A 12,205-nucleotide genomic window follows, 5' to 3' on the forward strand; every position below is an offset into this window, starting at 1 on the left:
ACCTTGCCTGAGCAGCCTCTGTGTTCTTCCTCCTTCCCCTAGTCTGGTTTCCCGATAGTGCTTATCACTGTCTGAAATTAATAGAAATAAATAGAAACATATCTATTTGTTTAGTTTGGCTCCAAAAGGACAGGTACTTTGTTTTCTTTACTACTATATTCTCACTGCCTAGAATAGCCATTCTCAAACTTGAGCATGCATCAAAATGATCTGCAGGGCTTGTTAAAACACAGATTGGTGGGCCTTGCCCCCAGAGTTTCTGATTCAGGGTGCCTGAAGTGGGGCCTGAGAATTGGCATTTCTGACAAGTTCCCATGTGATGCTGCTCTGATGGTTTGAGAGGCACACATTGAGAACCAAGGACCTAGAACATCTCTGTTCATGATAGGGGAATCAATAAATATTTGAATTAACTCATGTACTTGACTATATTACTCTTCCTGAACTCATCTGGAAGTGAATAAATGAAAAAATACTCCTGATATTAATATTTTCAGATCTCTCTGCAGCTTGTGAAAGAAATTTTCAACTCCCTATTGAACCGCCCAGCAAACGTCAAATTTAACTTGTCCAATCATTTGCAACTCAACCCTGTTCTGCTTATCTCATCATCTCTACCCAGTCATCCAAATTCAAAATCTCCCTGATACTGCCCTCTTTAATTCCTCCATCTAATCTATCTCTAAGTCTTGTTGATTCTACCAATAAATATCACTTAAATATATCACCCCTCTGCCTGCACCTTAGAAAACTTGGAAGAGGGAGACAGTGGATAGGATGACCAATTATCCCAGTTTACCTGGGACAGTAGCAGGGTTCCCGAGATGTGGGAGTTCCAGTGCAAAACCGGAAACATTCTGGGCAAACTGGGACTAGTTGGTCATCCTACCAGTGGACAGGGCTAGGGGTTGGGAAGATGGTGAGAGTGGTAAGTACTCTGATCTTTCATTGTATCATATGGGTTCCTCCCGGTGCCTTTCAGTAGCCTCATGCAACCTGAAGCCTGATGGCAAGAGAGTTGGAGTAATGCAGTTAGGAGGTCAATCTTGTTTGGACAGAAAGCAGGGCAAAGAAAGGAAGAGAATGTACCTGGAAATAATAAAAAGATAAAAACCAATGCAGTGGCAAAACTGAGTTTAGAATTGTCTGGGATTAGTCTGACTCCAGACTAATTTGCTACTTTGTCCTAAAGTAAAAGTGAGACAGGTGTTTTCTGTATCCTCAAATCAATCCTAAACAAAATTACAGAGGTCTACCCAAGGATAATGTTTGGGATGTGAGCAGACCATGTTTTTCTTTTGGTTTCAATGGCGTGAATGTCATGTACAAGAAGGGACAGGGAAAATATAGCTGGTCCAGGGCTGGAATTATTGAAGAAAGTCCCTACAGGGGCCTGGGACTCCTCGTGGAAAGATGCAGATCACGGGCGTGTGCCCTAGGATCTTCTTCCAGCACTACTCTCCTGGAGGGCTCACTCCTAAAATTGTGCTCGAGAGGAACTGCCGAATTAGGGCAAGGGTCAAAGATCACAGATCACCACTAGCGTGGTACCTTCTTGCCAGGCCAGAAACCCCGACCGCTCCCCACCTACTTAACCTCCACCCCAGCAACAGCTCAGCTGGCGAGATGCGTCGCAACCCGCCAACCCAACCCAGATTTAACTTGCCGGCCAGTCCTGAGGCGCTTTAGTGATTGGCAAGACGGAGTGGGGGCGGGGAGCAGATAGAAAGCCTCCTCCCTATTGGTGCAAATCATTGAGGGTGGGGCCTTCGCTCCGGCTGGGCGCGAAAGCTCGAAAGGCGCAGCGGGGTTGGAGACGGCGGAATCTGCTGCGCCCAGACTGAAGGGACAGGAAACCTGGTTCATCCAGAGCGCAGCTCGGAGAAGGCTGGAATCATGACCGGCGAGGTGCTTTCTGAGGTGAGTGTATGTACATTCCTCCAACTGGGTCCCGGCGCCGTGGGCGGGGTGGGGCAGTGAAACAGAGACCCGCAGTGCGAGTTCCCCTGGCCGGGAGGACTACAGCTCCCGGCGTGCCCCGCGGCCGGCTCCGGGGACTCCTCCCGGATTTTAACGCTGGCCGTTTGCCGCTTAGGGCTTCCCGCGCTCCGGCTCTCTGGGCTGTGTTGCCCCTGGTCTTTGCGGCTCCAGACTCGCTACCTGGAGCTTGCCCTCCTCTCCTCCTCTCCTTGTTTTGGCGCGTTTCATGACACAGAGCTCTTCCTCTTACAGCGCCCCAAAAGAGGAAGGCCTAGGCCGAACCGGGCGTCTGGGGTGCGGAGCAGTAGTCTCCCTGCAGGCGGAGGTGTTCGGGTGTTCGAGATCGAGTCTGGAAGGGGCCTTTGACACACTTTCCCCCTCGCGCGTTTTCCGACTGGGCCTCCAGTGGGGAAGTAACAGTCTCAGGCCCTGCCGGCTGACATTTGAGCTTAGAAACATTTTTCCAGATCTCGGTTCTTTTCTGGGGCGCAAAATTTAAGGGGGCACCAAAAAACCTCAAGATAAGTAAAATTTTTATAATGTGTTTTAAAAGTCAAAATAAATGCAAAAAATTCCGTGATTTGATAGTGAACAAAATGCCAGAATAAAGGCAAGATCCGCCCTGCCTCACACACCTGGCCCCCCCCCCTCATTCTCCTCACCCTAATCCATGCCCTGATTACAAAACAGGCAGCTGACCCCACGCCTTTTGGTACTTTAAAAGATATTGCATTAAAATGTTATTTATCTTGATTATTGTGTTTTTTGGCATGTCACCATCTCATCCTACTTCTGGTCCTGCCTTTGTTGTAGCTGCTGCTGGAAATTGCCTGGAGTAGAAAAGATGAAGAGCATAATCATGTATTGAGCTGTGTGGTTACCTAAACTCAGTTTTTGCATCCGCAAACAGAACTGATAGTCTTACTCTTTTTGCATTGTTGGTAGGATCATCAGCACATACCTGATAATCCTCAGTAATTCTTCAGTACATGTTACCTTTTGTTATTTTTTTAATAGTTGTAACTTCAAGTCAATGTAATAAATAGTTATTTGAGAAACCACTAGGATATGTCCTGTGCCCTGTTACATTACAGTTGTTACTCTTTTCCCCCATTTGAGAAGCTTTGATTCAGAGCCCTGAGAACACTAAGGAGGTTGCATACCTGGTATCTAGGGTCAGCTTTGTTACTAACTGGTCAAGTCACCTCTCACACCTCTCCTTAGTTTTTTGTTTGTTTGTTTTGTTTTGTTTTTAAAATTTTAAACCCATGCAAACTTATATAAAATTAATACATTACCCAACTCCAGACTGGTTGGCTTCAACAACAGGAATTTACTATCTCACAGTTTGGGAGGCTAGACGTCCAAAATCAAGGTTTTGGCAGTATCATGCTTTCTCCAAAGTCTGTAGCATTCTGGTCGAATCTTGCTGGCAATCCATAACTCAGTCTCTGCCTCCGTCACATGGCTGTCTCCTGTTTCCTGCTGACTTCACATTTCCTTTGCTTATCAGGTTTCCAGTCATAACGCCTTCCCTGATTTAGTTTGGACTCACCATAACTAATAACATCTTAAAAGATCCTATTTACAAATGAGTTCACAGTCACAGGACAAGGGGTTGGGATTTGACCATTTCTTTGTTGGAGACATGATTCATCCTATAAAAGGGCTTTCTAACAAACATAAACCACAATATTATTACCACACTAAATTTTTAATTAAATACTTAGAGTTCAGATTTCTTCAACTTAAATTTTTTTTCCACTTTGCTTGAAATCAGGGTCCAAACAAGGTCTCTATGTTGCAACTGTTGATAAATACTTTAACTATTTAAACTAGAGGTCCTATTCCCTCTCTTTTTTCCTGCAAGTTATTTGTTAGAGAAACCATGTAGTTTGTCCTGTAGATGCCCACATTCTGGATTGCATTATGTGGTGTTACTTAATATGATCTGTCTCCTGTGTTTCCTTTAAATGGGTAGTTAGGTCTAGAGAGAGACTTGATCAGATTCAGATTTCGTGGTTTTGGCCAAGATACTTCCTAGGTGGTGTTGAGTACTTCTCTCAGGCAGCACAAAAGTCTGGTTGTTCCTCTTTTTTGTGATGTTAGCAGCCATTGGTGGTCATTGCCTAGTTCTTTTATTTGGTAGGGGGTTACTAAAATTGTAATTGTCTAATTCTATCATTTCTTTTTCCTTGGTTAGGATATTTCTTTAAGGAGAAACTTTCCTTCATCAATCATTTGGGAACACTGAGGAATAGTTCACACAGGAAAAGCATAATAAATGCTTAATTCTTTTATTTACCATTATCAAAAATGAAGTGTTGGTTCTATAGCATCTTTCAAAGGTGACCAATGAATTTTCTATTGTTTTTGTCCAATAATAATTTTTTTTTAAAGATGTATTTATTTATTTTTCGTCCCCCCACCCTCTGCCCCGGTTGTCTGTTCTCTGTGTCTATTTGCTGCGTCTTCGTCTGCTTCTGTTGTTGTCAGCGGCATAGGAATCTATGTTTCTTTTCATTGCATCATCTTGTTGCTGTTTTTGTTGCAGCATCTTGTTGCGTCAGCTCTCTTTGTGGGCAGCGCCATTCCTGGGCAGGCTGCACTTTTTTTCGCGCTGGGTGGCTCTCCTTACGGGATGTACTCCTTGCGCGTGGGGCTCCCCTAGGTGGGGGACACCGCTGCATGGCAGGGCACTCCTTGTGCGCATCAGCACTGCACATGGGCCAGTTGCACACGGGTCAAGGAGGCCCGGGGTTTAAACCACGGACCTCCCATGTGGTAGTGCCCTAACCACTGGGCCAAGTCTGCTTCCCCCAATAATTATTAATGTCATCCCTTTATTGAAACATTGTATTGGTTTCTTCCTTATTTCTGATGATCCCATGATCTGTGTATTATTCAATATTGGCCCTTTCCGTCACCTGCTGGTTAATGCAAAGTATATTCACATTTTATAGGTTCACCTAGAAATCAGTGATCCAAAATTCATTTCCCATGATGAAGCAGATAGTCCTTCAGACAGTGGACAAGGCAGCTGTGGAATAGTTGGGCTGTTGAGTGAAAAAGGTTTGTAATTATTCAGTACTTTTATTTTCAGGAAAGAACATAGGAGCCTGTGCTGAAAATGAAATGGATTAATTTCAGTCTGATTTATTAAATTATTAATGCTCTATTCTTATTGTTTATTTTATTATAAAAGCAAAATAACAGTGTTTGTTCCTCTTTGAAATATCTGTCTTATATTATTGAATGTATAAATTGTTCAGAAGTTACCATAGTGCCTGGTTGAACACATTCATCCTATAATAAAGAGATTTTTAGCACCTGTCAGAAGGATTAGAACAACTTGACACATTGTAAATATATATACTTACATTTCACAGTAAGAGGCATTTTTCCAGGGGAAAATGTTTTTCAAAATGTATTTTTAGATTTTCTTTGCTACATTCAGTTCTGAGTGGTAGTTACAAAATTTCACAAGGTAATGTCTCACTTGTATAATTGTACATGTTTTTGAAAAGTAAGGGGACAAGGAGGAAAGCCAAATGATTGTATACCTTTGAAAAAAGTTGTTTTTCTTCCAGATTCAGATGAAGAGATTTTTGTGAGTAAGAAATTGAAAAGCAGGAAGGTACTACAAGACAGTGATTCTGAAAGAGAGGACACAAATGCCTCTCCAGGGAAAACTACCTATGACAATGCAGAAGAGGAAAGTAAAGAGACCTTACACGCTGGCAAAGATGGAAAAGTCAGAAGGATTTACACAAATCTGGCAGACAGTGATGAAAGTGACATCGAGGAGTCTTTGTATCAGGAAAATCTTAAAACCCAAGTAACACCTTGCTTAGAGCTGAGTCTCCAGTCTGAAAAATCTATGGACTTTACGGTTGACAGACAAATTACCAAAAACCCCATACGTGATAAGGAAGGAACTAGAGGAAAAGGAAAAATAAAGTCAAAGAGAAGACTTGAGAAAGAGGAAAGAAAGATGGAAAAAATTAGGCAGCTAAAAAAGAAGGAAACAAAAGACAAGGTACATTTTAAAGACTAATTTGCTATTTCTAAGGCAGATTAACATTTTAGAAAAATTTGCTTTTAGTTCTCTAGGTTTTTCCTGCATTCAGAATATAGCTTTGAATTGATTGCTTTGCATTGGTTATATGATTTAAAACATGTTGGTCTCATTCTCTATTTCAGATAACTCAGAGGAAACCTCCAAATATATGGGTTTGTGGTTTTCTTTGTGAGCACATAAAGTAATTCTTTCCTGCTCCTGAGCTGAAGAAAATTAATGTTAAAGGAGAATTTTTATGCGTCTGTCAATCAAACTTTATAAACTACTTGGCTAATAAGTATTTCATTGATTTTTCAAAAACTATTTACTGGTTATTAAGTTTATTTTGGACAGTTATATAAAATCACAGCTTGAACTGCAAAGGATAACTGTACGTTAGCATGTTCTGGAGTACCAAATATTTCTCTCCTGATGAAACATGGTCTTTTTCTGGCCTGATCCAAATTGCCTGGATTTTACAATGACTGGATTATGCTTTTTCTTTATGTGTTATCCAGGAAGATGATGTGAAACAGCCATTTAATGACAGTGGCTGTCTTCTTACGGATAAAGACCTTTTTGAAACTGGGTTGGAGGAAGAAAATAGCTCTCCGTTGGAAGATGAAGAGTCATTAGAATCGATAAGGGCGGCTGTGAAAAACAAAGTAAAAAAGCACAAGGCAAGTAAAGGGTGATTGTAATCAGAGCAAACCAGCTGCTTCTAACCTTTGCTTTAGTTTTTAACTTACAACTGGAACCTTAATTTTTTTTTTAACTGAATAAAAAGACATGTAAATTGATTTAAGTTTTTGAGCTGTTAATTTTGGAAACTTGCAGTACAAGTGATAGACATGCTAACTTGTTTGGAAACTAGTACTTTGTTATTGCCCTTTTAAGAATGTAAAAAAAAAACAACCTTATTTTATTTTTTATTATTTTTTATAGATACAGAGATCACACAAAAAAGATACTTTATATTATGCTAAGAAGCAGGTAAATAATAGGGCAGAGGTATAATGTTTTACAATCCTGTGGCCTCTGAGAATGAACCCTATAGAGTTTCAGAAAGGAAATCAAAGAGAGGCATTAGTCCAAAGCATCATTTCCTTAGTGTCTAGAAGTATAATTGTTTTTCCTAAGGTTTTCTTTAGATCCCTAGGAGTCATTGTCCCTCTGTGGGAAAAAAATGTAAGACGTATAAGAAATGAAGGTCCAAACTCCGTTGAGACACCTTGTTTGTTTTTTCTAGCTATTATTGGATACCGAGCCTTAAAAAAACTCCTCTTTGATAATTACTGATTTATTACTAATATAGCATGAAGTGATATTGGAGTACAAAAAGCAGTCAAGTAAGTATTAAATTATTATCACTTTAGTTTTTGTCTGTATTACTCAACTTGTGATCTCTTTTAGAAAAAGGAACCCTTGGAGAATGGGGTCTATTCAATTGAAAAAGAAAGTGAATTATCAAAAGGCACCATGAGGAAGGTAAGGTTGAGCCTTGTGAAGTAGCCTTTGATCTCTTTCCCATGATGCTGTGGCATTTTCCTGATAACCAACTTACTGCTTTGCACATAGTAGGGACATATATAGATTGGACTGAATTAATTCCCTAAGACTTGCAAATAAATGAATTCTTTGAGTTTAGATTGAGTTTTAGTGCTTAGTGTTCCCTTTCCATCATCTTTTTTTGGAGAGAGCAAACTCTTGGGATGAAATTATCATTAATGTAGTCTCATGTTTTGTTTTCTTTAAGGAAAGGAAAGCAGCAAAGTTAAGTAAGGAAGCATTAAAAAGACTGCATAGTGAGACTCAGCGCCTTATTCGAGGTAATACAAACCTGTATAATAAACTTTGTAAGCTAAGCTCAGTTTGGATGTTGGGGATTTACATGACTTTTTATTTTGTTTTTTAAACACTCCTAATATGAACTTGGATAATAATATCAAATTTAGAATTGATCATGGTGAATGGACACTGTCCTAAAACCCTTGGAATATTAGTATAAACTGAGCACAGTTTCAGAACTGTATTAGAAGTAAAAAAGAGGATTTTTTAAAAAGTGGTTGTCTGTGGACCAGCTGCATCAGGATCCCTTTGGGAGCTTTTCAAATGTATACATTCTTTAGGCCCCACAGAGTCTGATTCAGTACCTTTGAAATGGGGTCTAAGAATCTGTTTTAAAAGCTTCCTGGATCTTTTTTTTTTTTAAGATTTAGTTTTTATTCTTTTCTCTCCCCTTCCCCTCCCCCACCCCCCCAGTTTTCTGCTCTCTGTATCTGTTCGCTGTGTGTTCTTCTGTGACCGCTTCTATCCTTATCAGCGGCACCAGGAATCTGTTTCTTTTTATTGCGTCATCTTGTTACATCAGCTCTCCCAGGAATCTGTTTCTTTTTATTGCGTCATCTTGTTACATCAGCTCTCCGTGTATGCAGCTCCATTCTTGAGCAGGCTGCACTTTCTTTAGTGCTGGGCGGCATTCCTTACGGAGAGCACTCCTTGCGCATGGGGCTCCCCGACGCGGGGGACACCCTGCGTGGCACAGCACTTCTTGTGTGCATCAGCGCTGCGCATGGGCCAGCTTCACACTGGTCAAGGAGGCCAGGGGTTTGAACCCTGGAACTCCCATGTGGTAGGCGGACGCCCTACCCATTGGGCCAAGTCCACTTCCCTTTCCTAGATCATTTTGATTTCACAGCCAAGTTTAAAAGCTATTGGTCTTCAGGGATCTCTTTTGTACTTATCTTCTGCCTTTGTTGATTTTTTCTTTTTCTATCTTTGGTGATGGCCTTGGCTATAGTTTTTAATTAACTGAATATGAAGTGATATTTTCAGAACATACAGTGTTTACATTTGCTTGTTTTGTTCTATATTATAGAGTCTGCACTTAATCTTCCTTATCATATGCCTGAAAATAAAACCATTCACGATTTCTTCAAACGTAAACCCCGACCCACTTGCCAAGGAAATGCCATGTCACTGCTGAAGTAAGAACCCTCTTTTCTTATGATTATAATTTTCCTTAAATGTTCAGTTTTGTAGCAGATGTCTGGACTAAAAAGTTTAGATTCCTTACTCTGTTAAAACTGACTTAACTGATTCACTGTATGCTAAAGGCTGAGAATGTTTTACCTTTAGGATAATTTTCAAATCCAGATCGTTTTCCCTTCTCTAGGTCATCTAAGTATCAGTTGGGCCACAACAAAGAAATCATAGACACTGCAAATACAACTGAAGTGAACAGTGACCACCATAGCAAAGATTCTGAGCAGACAAGAGGCAAAGAATATGAAATGGAAGTTAATCAACTCCCAGCAGTTTCACAGGAACCCCAGATCACTACTGGATCAGATGAGTCTTGCAGTAAGGATTTGGTGGGAAGTGAAGAGGTAGAAATCCAAGAGAAACAGAAGCAGAATAATGCTAGATCTTCACCTGTGGACAGCTCATTCGAGCAACGGGAACCCAGCTTCCTCACAAGCAAGGAGGGCAGGGAATATCAGACTGGAGGGCTTGTGGCACCTGAACTTCATGCCTTGGAGGGAGAAGGTAGCCTGGATAAAACAGAAGCAAACAGAAAACTGGAAGAGCCCAGGCCTCAAACTAAATTGTCAGCAGCTGTGCCACCTGAAAAAGGGAGACGGTTCACTCTGGATAGACTTAAGCAACTGGGAGTAGATGTTTCCATTAAACCTCGGCTGGGTGCTGATGATGCTTCCTTTGTGATACTTGATGAACCTGAAACCAACCGAGGTAATCTTTTGAATTGTGAGAAGTCTCCTTTGAGTGATTTATCCTGACAGCTTTCAATTATTTGCCACTCTTAAGAACAGGGAACAGACGAGAAACTAATAACCACCCATGATCTTATTCTGCAAATTATACCAGTTATAGGTAGAATCTCATTTTAATAAATTTGACAGGATGTCAAAATTATCTAAACCAAGTTTAAAATAGAAGCCACACTACTGTTCTTTGTGTGTATTTAGGAACTTCTACCTTTCCAACCTGAGATTCTAAGTTTTTCTATGGTTCTGTGTCAAATCTTATTAAGAGAGTCATAGAAGCATTGAGCTTATCACAGCTTAAGAGTAACGCTTAGGTTCAGTAAATTGTTTGAATTTCTTTTTTTCACTCATTCAACAAATATTAAACTCTGCTGTATGAAAAATACCATAGGGCATACAAGATAAAGCTGACATTTACCCTACACTTAAGATGCTAATGTGCAATAACAGTCATCCACAAGAGAAATTGTTAAGTGACATCTTTTTTAATGAACATGTCACTGATAATTGGAAAAAATTAAATAATCTATAGAAAAGGGGAAAGTACTCTTTGCTAAAAGAAACATTTAGAATAAAGTACTATGGGAGTTCAGAGGAAGGATGATTTACTTCCAAAGGGTGGTGAAGGGAAAAATTGAAGAGGAGGTGCATGTAACTACTTGTTCACTACCTTCCCCTTTATGCTATGTCTAGGGATCTTGTTCTGTCTTGTTCCCTACTCAATCCCCAGTGCTTCCACGGTAGATGGCACATTGCAGACATTCATTTACTAATTGAATAAATGAGGCTTCAAAACTAAACTCAAGTATTATCACATTGGTAAGCTTCCCTGATTCTTAAGTAGAATTATGTGCTCCCTCCTCTGTGTTGAGGCAGTTATGTCATGGTGGTTAAGAGCATAAGCTCTGCAGCCAGACCAGGGTTTGACTCTGGGCTAGTTATGTTACTTAATGTTTTATGTTTGGTGTATTATTTGGCCTCTCTAAGCCATCTTTTTAAAAAAATGAAATAATAGCACTATCTGACTCAGGGCGATTGTGAAGATTTGTTGAAATAACGTATACGAATGGATAGTATAAAGAAACATCAAATAGTGGCTGCTGCTTTTGTTGCTAGTGAACTTGCTTACATCAAGACTCTCCATTAAACAGCTTATTGTTGGCTGATGGTATGTTACAGTATCTGGCATGTAAAATATGCTCAGTGAGTCTTTGTTGATTGAATGGATGGACTTTGAAAAGGTGATGTAAAAGTGGAGAGGGCGTTCCTGGAAGGGTCAGAAAGAGCTATGCAGGGTACATATTGGGTGGATGTGTAGCTTAGTTTGGCCAGAACAGGAGGTAGGGCTGAAGGGCTTGTGTAACAGAATTAGCATAGCTCCATTAGCAAAGAAGCATGAGAAAAAAACTAGTGCCCAGAACACTGAGGGAATGTTTGTTATATGGGACAAGAAGTTATCTAAACAATCCCAGACTAAGATTCAGGGAAGGGAAGAAACTTTTTTTTCAGTAATTATTTTATCAGGCACCTCTAAATTGTGTTATATGGGACTCCAAGTTATCTAAACAGTCCTGGCCTGAGGGACAGGAAAGGGATGAGGTGTTTTTTGTTTTTTTTTTTACCAGATACTGATAGATAGAATCTTTATTTGTTATTTTCCTTAATTTTCATAGCCCCAGATATTATTTTCTAATGAAGAAACTAAGCCTCAGAGAGGTTGAGTAATTTTTCCAACATTACACTTGGCTTATTAAAGGACATAGCACAGTGCCTGGTACATGATAGGTACTCGTTTTGAACTTAGAACATGAGATCCAAGCTACTGGTGGAGATTTTAGCTGGGGCAGAGACTTTTCACTGAGAAGAAGAGATGAAAGATGCTTGGGAAAAATGATGGAAAAGTGCTGAAATAGGGTTTCTAGGATTAGAAGTTTGATGGTTGAGTCATGTAGTAAAAGGCAAGGAAAGTGGGTGCTCCAGTGGGTTGGTAGATGAAGAACTTTGAGCGTCCTAGCTTTTGCAGATATGAACACAGCCACCACCTGCTTCACATTATTTTAGGTCCTGAGTAATCTCCCTTCCAATCCCATTTCTTTAATTCTTTTGCCAGTAATGGCCTGCCTATTCCTGTTTCCTTTTTGCTGCCACTACCGGTTGCTTCCAATCTTATTATCCTACTGGACCACTATGAAATAGGATGCAGATTTATAGCTTCTCTCTCTATTCTTTTTTTTTTGTAATGTAAACACAACTCCTTGGAGTTGTGTTTTACTGCTAATAATGTTAGGGGCTCTGTTCTTTTTTTTCTGCTAAAACCCTGTAGAGAAACAAAAACTATCTGTAAATGCTAATAACAAAACTACTAAAGTATGATTCA

At 40.1% G+C, this 12,205-nt stretch overlaps 1 protein-coding gene across 2 annotated transcripts in view; it reads left to right on the forward strand.

Annotated features, from left to right (window-relative positions):
* Window positions 1–1,785: 1,785 nt before the first annotated feature.
* CLSPN (claspin) overlaps window positions 1,786–12,205 on the forward strand; it is a 28,860-nt gene continuing 18,440 nt past the window's right edge. Inside the window, exons 1-8 of one of the 2 annotated variants that reach the window (XM_004472235.4) lie at window positions 1,786–1,920; window positions 4,944–5,052; window positions 5,571–6,019; window positions 6,559–6,720; window positions 7,454–7,528; window positions 7,797–7,869; window positions 8,919–9,027; window positions 9,216–9,793. In XM_004472235.4, coding sequence (XP_004472292.2) covers window positions 1,897–1,920; window positions 4,944–5,052; window positions 5,571–6,019; window positions 6,559–6,720; window positions 7,454–7,528; window positions 7,797–7,869; window positions 8,919–9,027; window positions 9,216–9,793 — 1,579 coding nt within the window. In that variant the 5' untranslated portion in view covers window positions 1,786–1,896. The remainder of the gene's footprint in view (window positions 1,921–4,943; window positions 5,053–5,570; window positions 6,020–6,558; window positions 6,721–7,453; window positions 7,529–7,796; window positions 7,870–8,918; window positions 9,028–9,215; window positions 9,794–12,205) is intronic. The other variant, XM_071217545.1, reaches the window with a different exon arrangement.

Source organism: Dasypus novemcinctus, chromosome 9, assembly GCF_030445035.2.
Source record: "Dasypus novemcinctus isolate mDasNov1 chromosome 9, mDasNov1.1.hap2, whole genome shotgun sequence".
Lineage (NCBI taxonomy): Eukaryota > Metazoa > Chordata > Mammalia > Cingulata > Dasypodidae > Dasypus > Dasypus novemcinctus.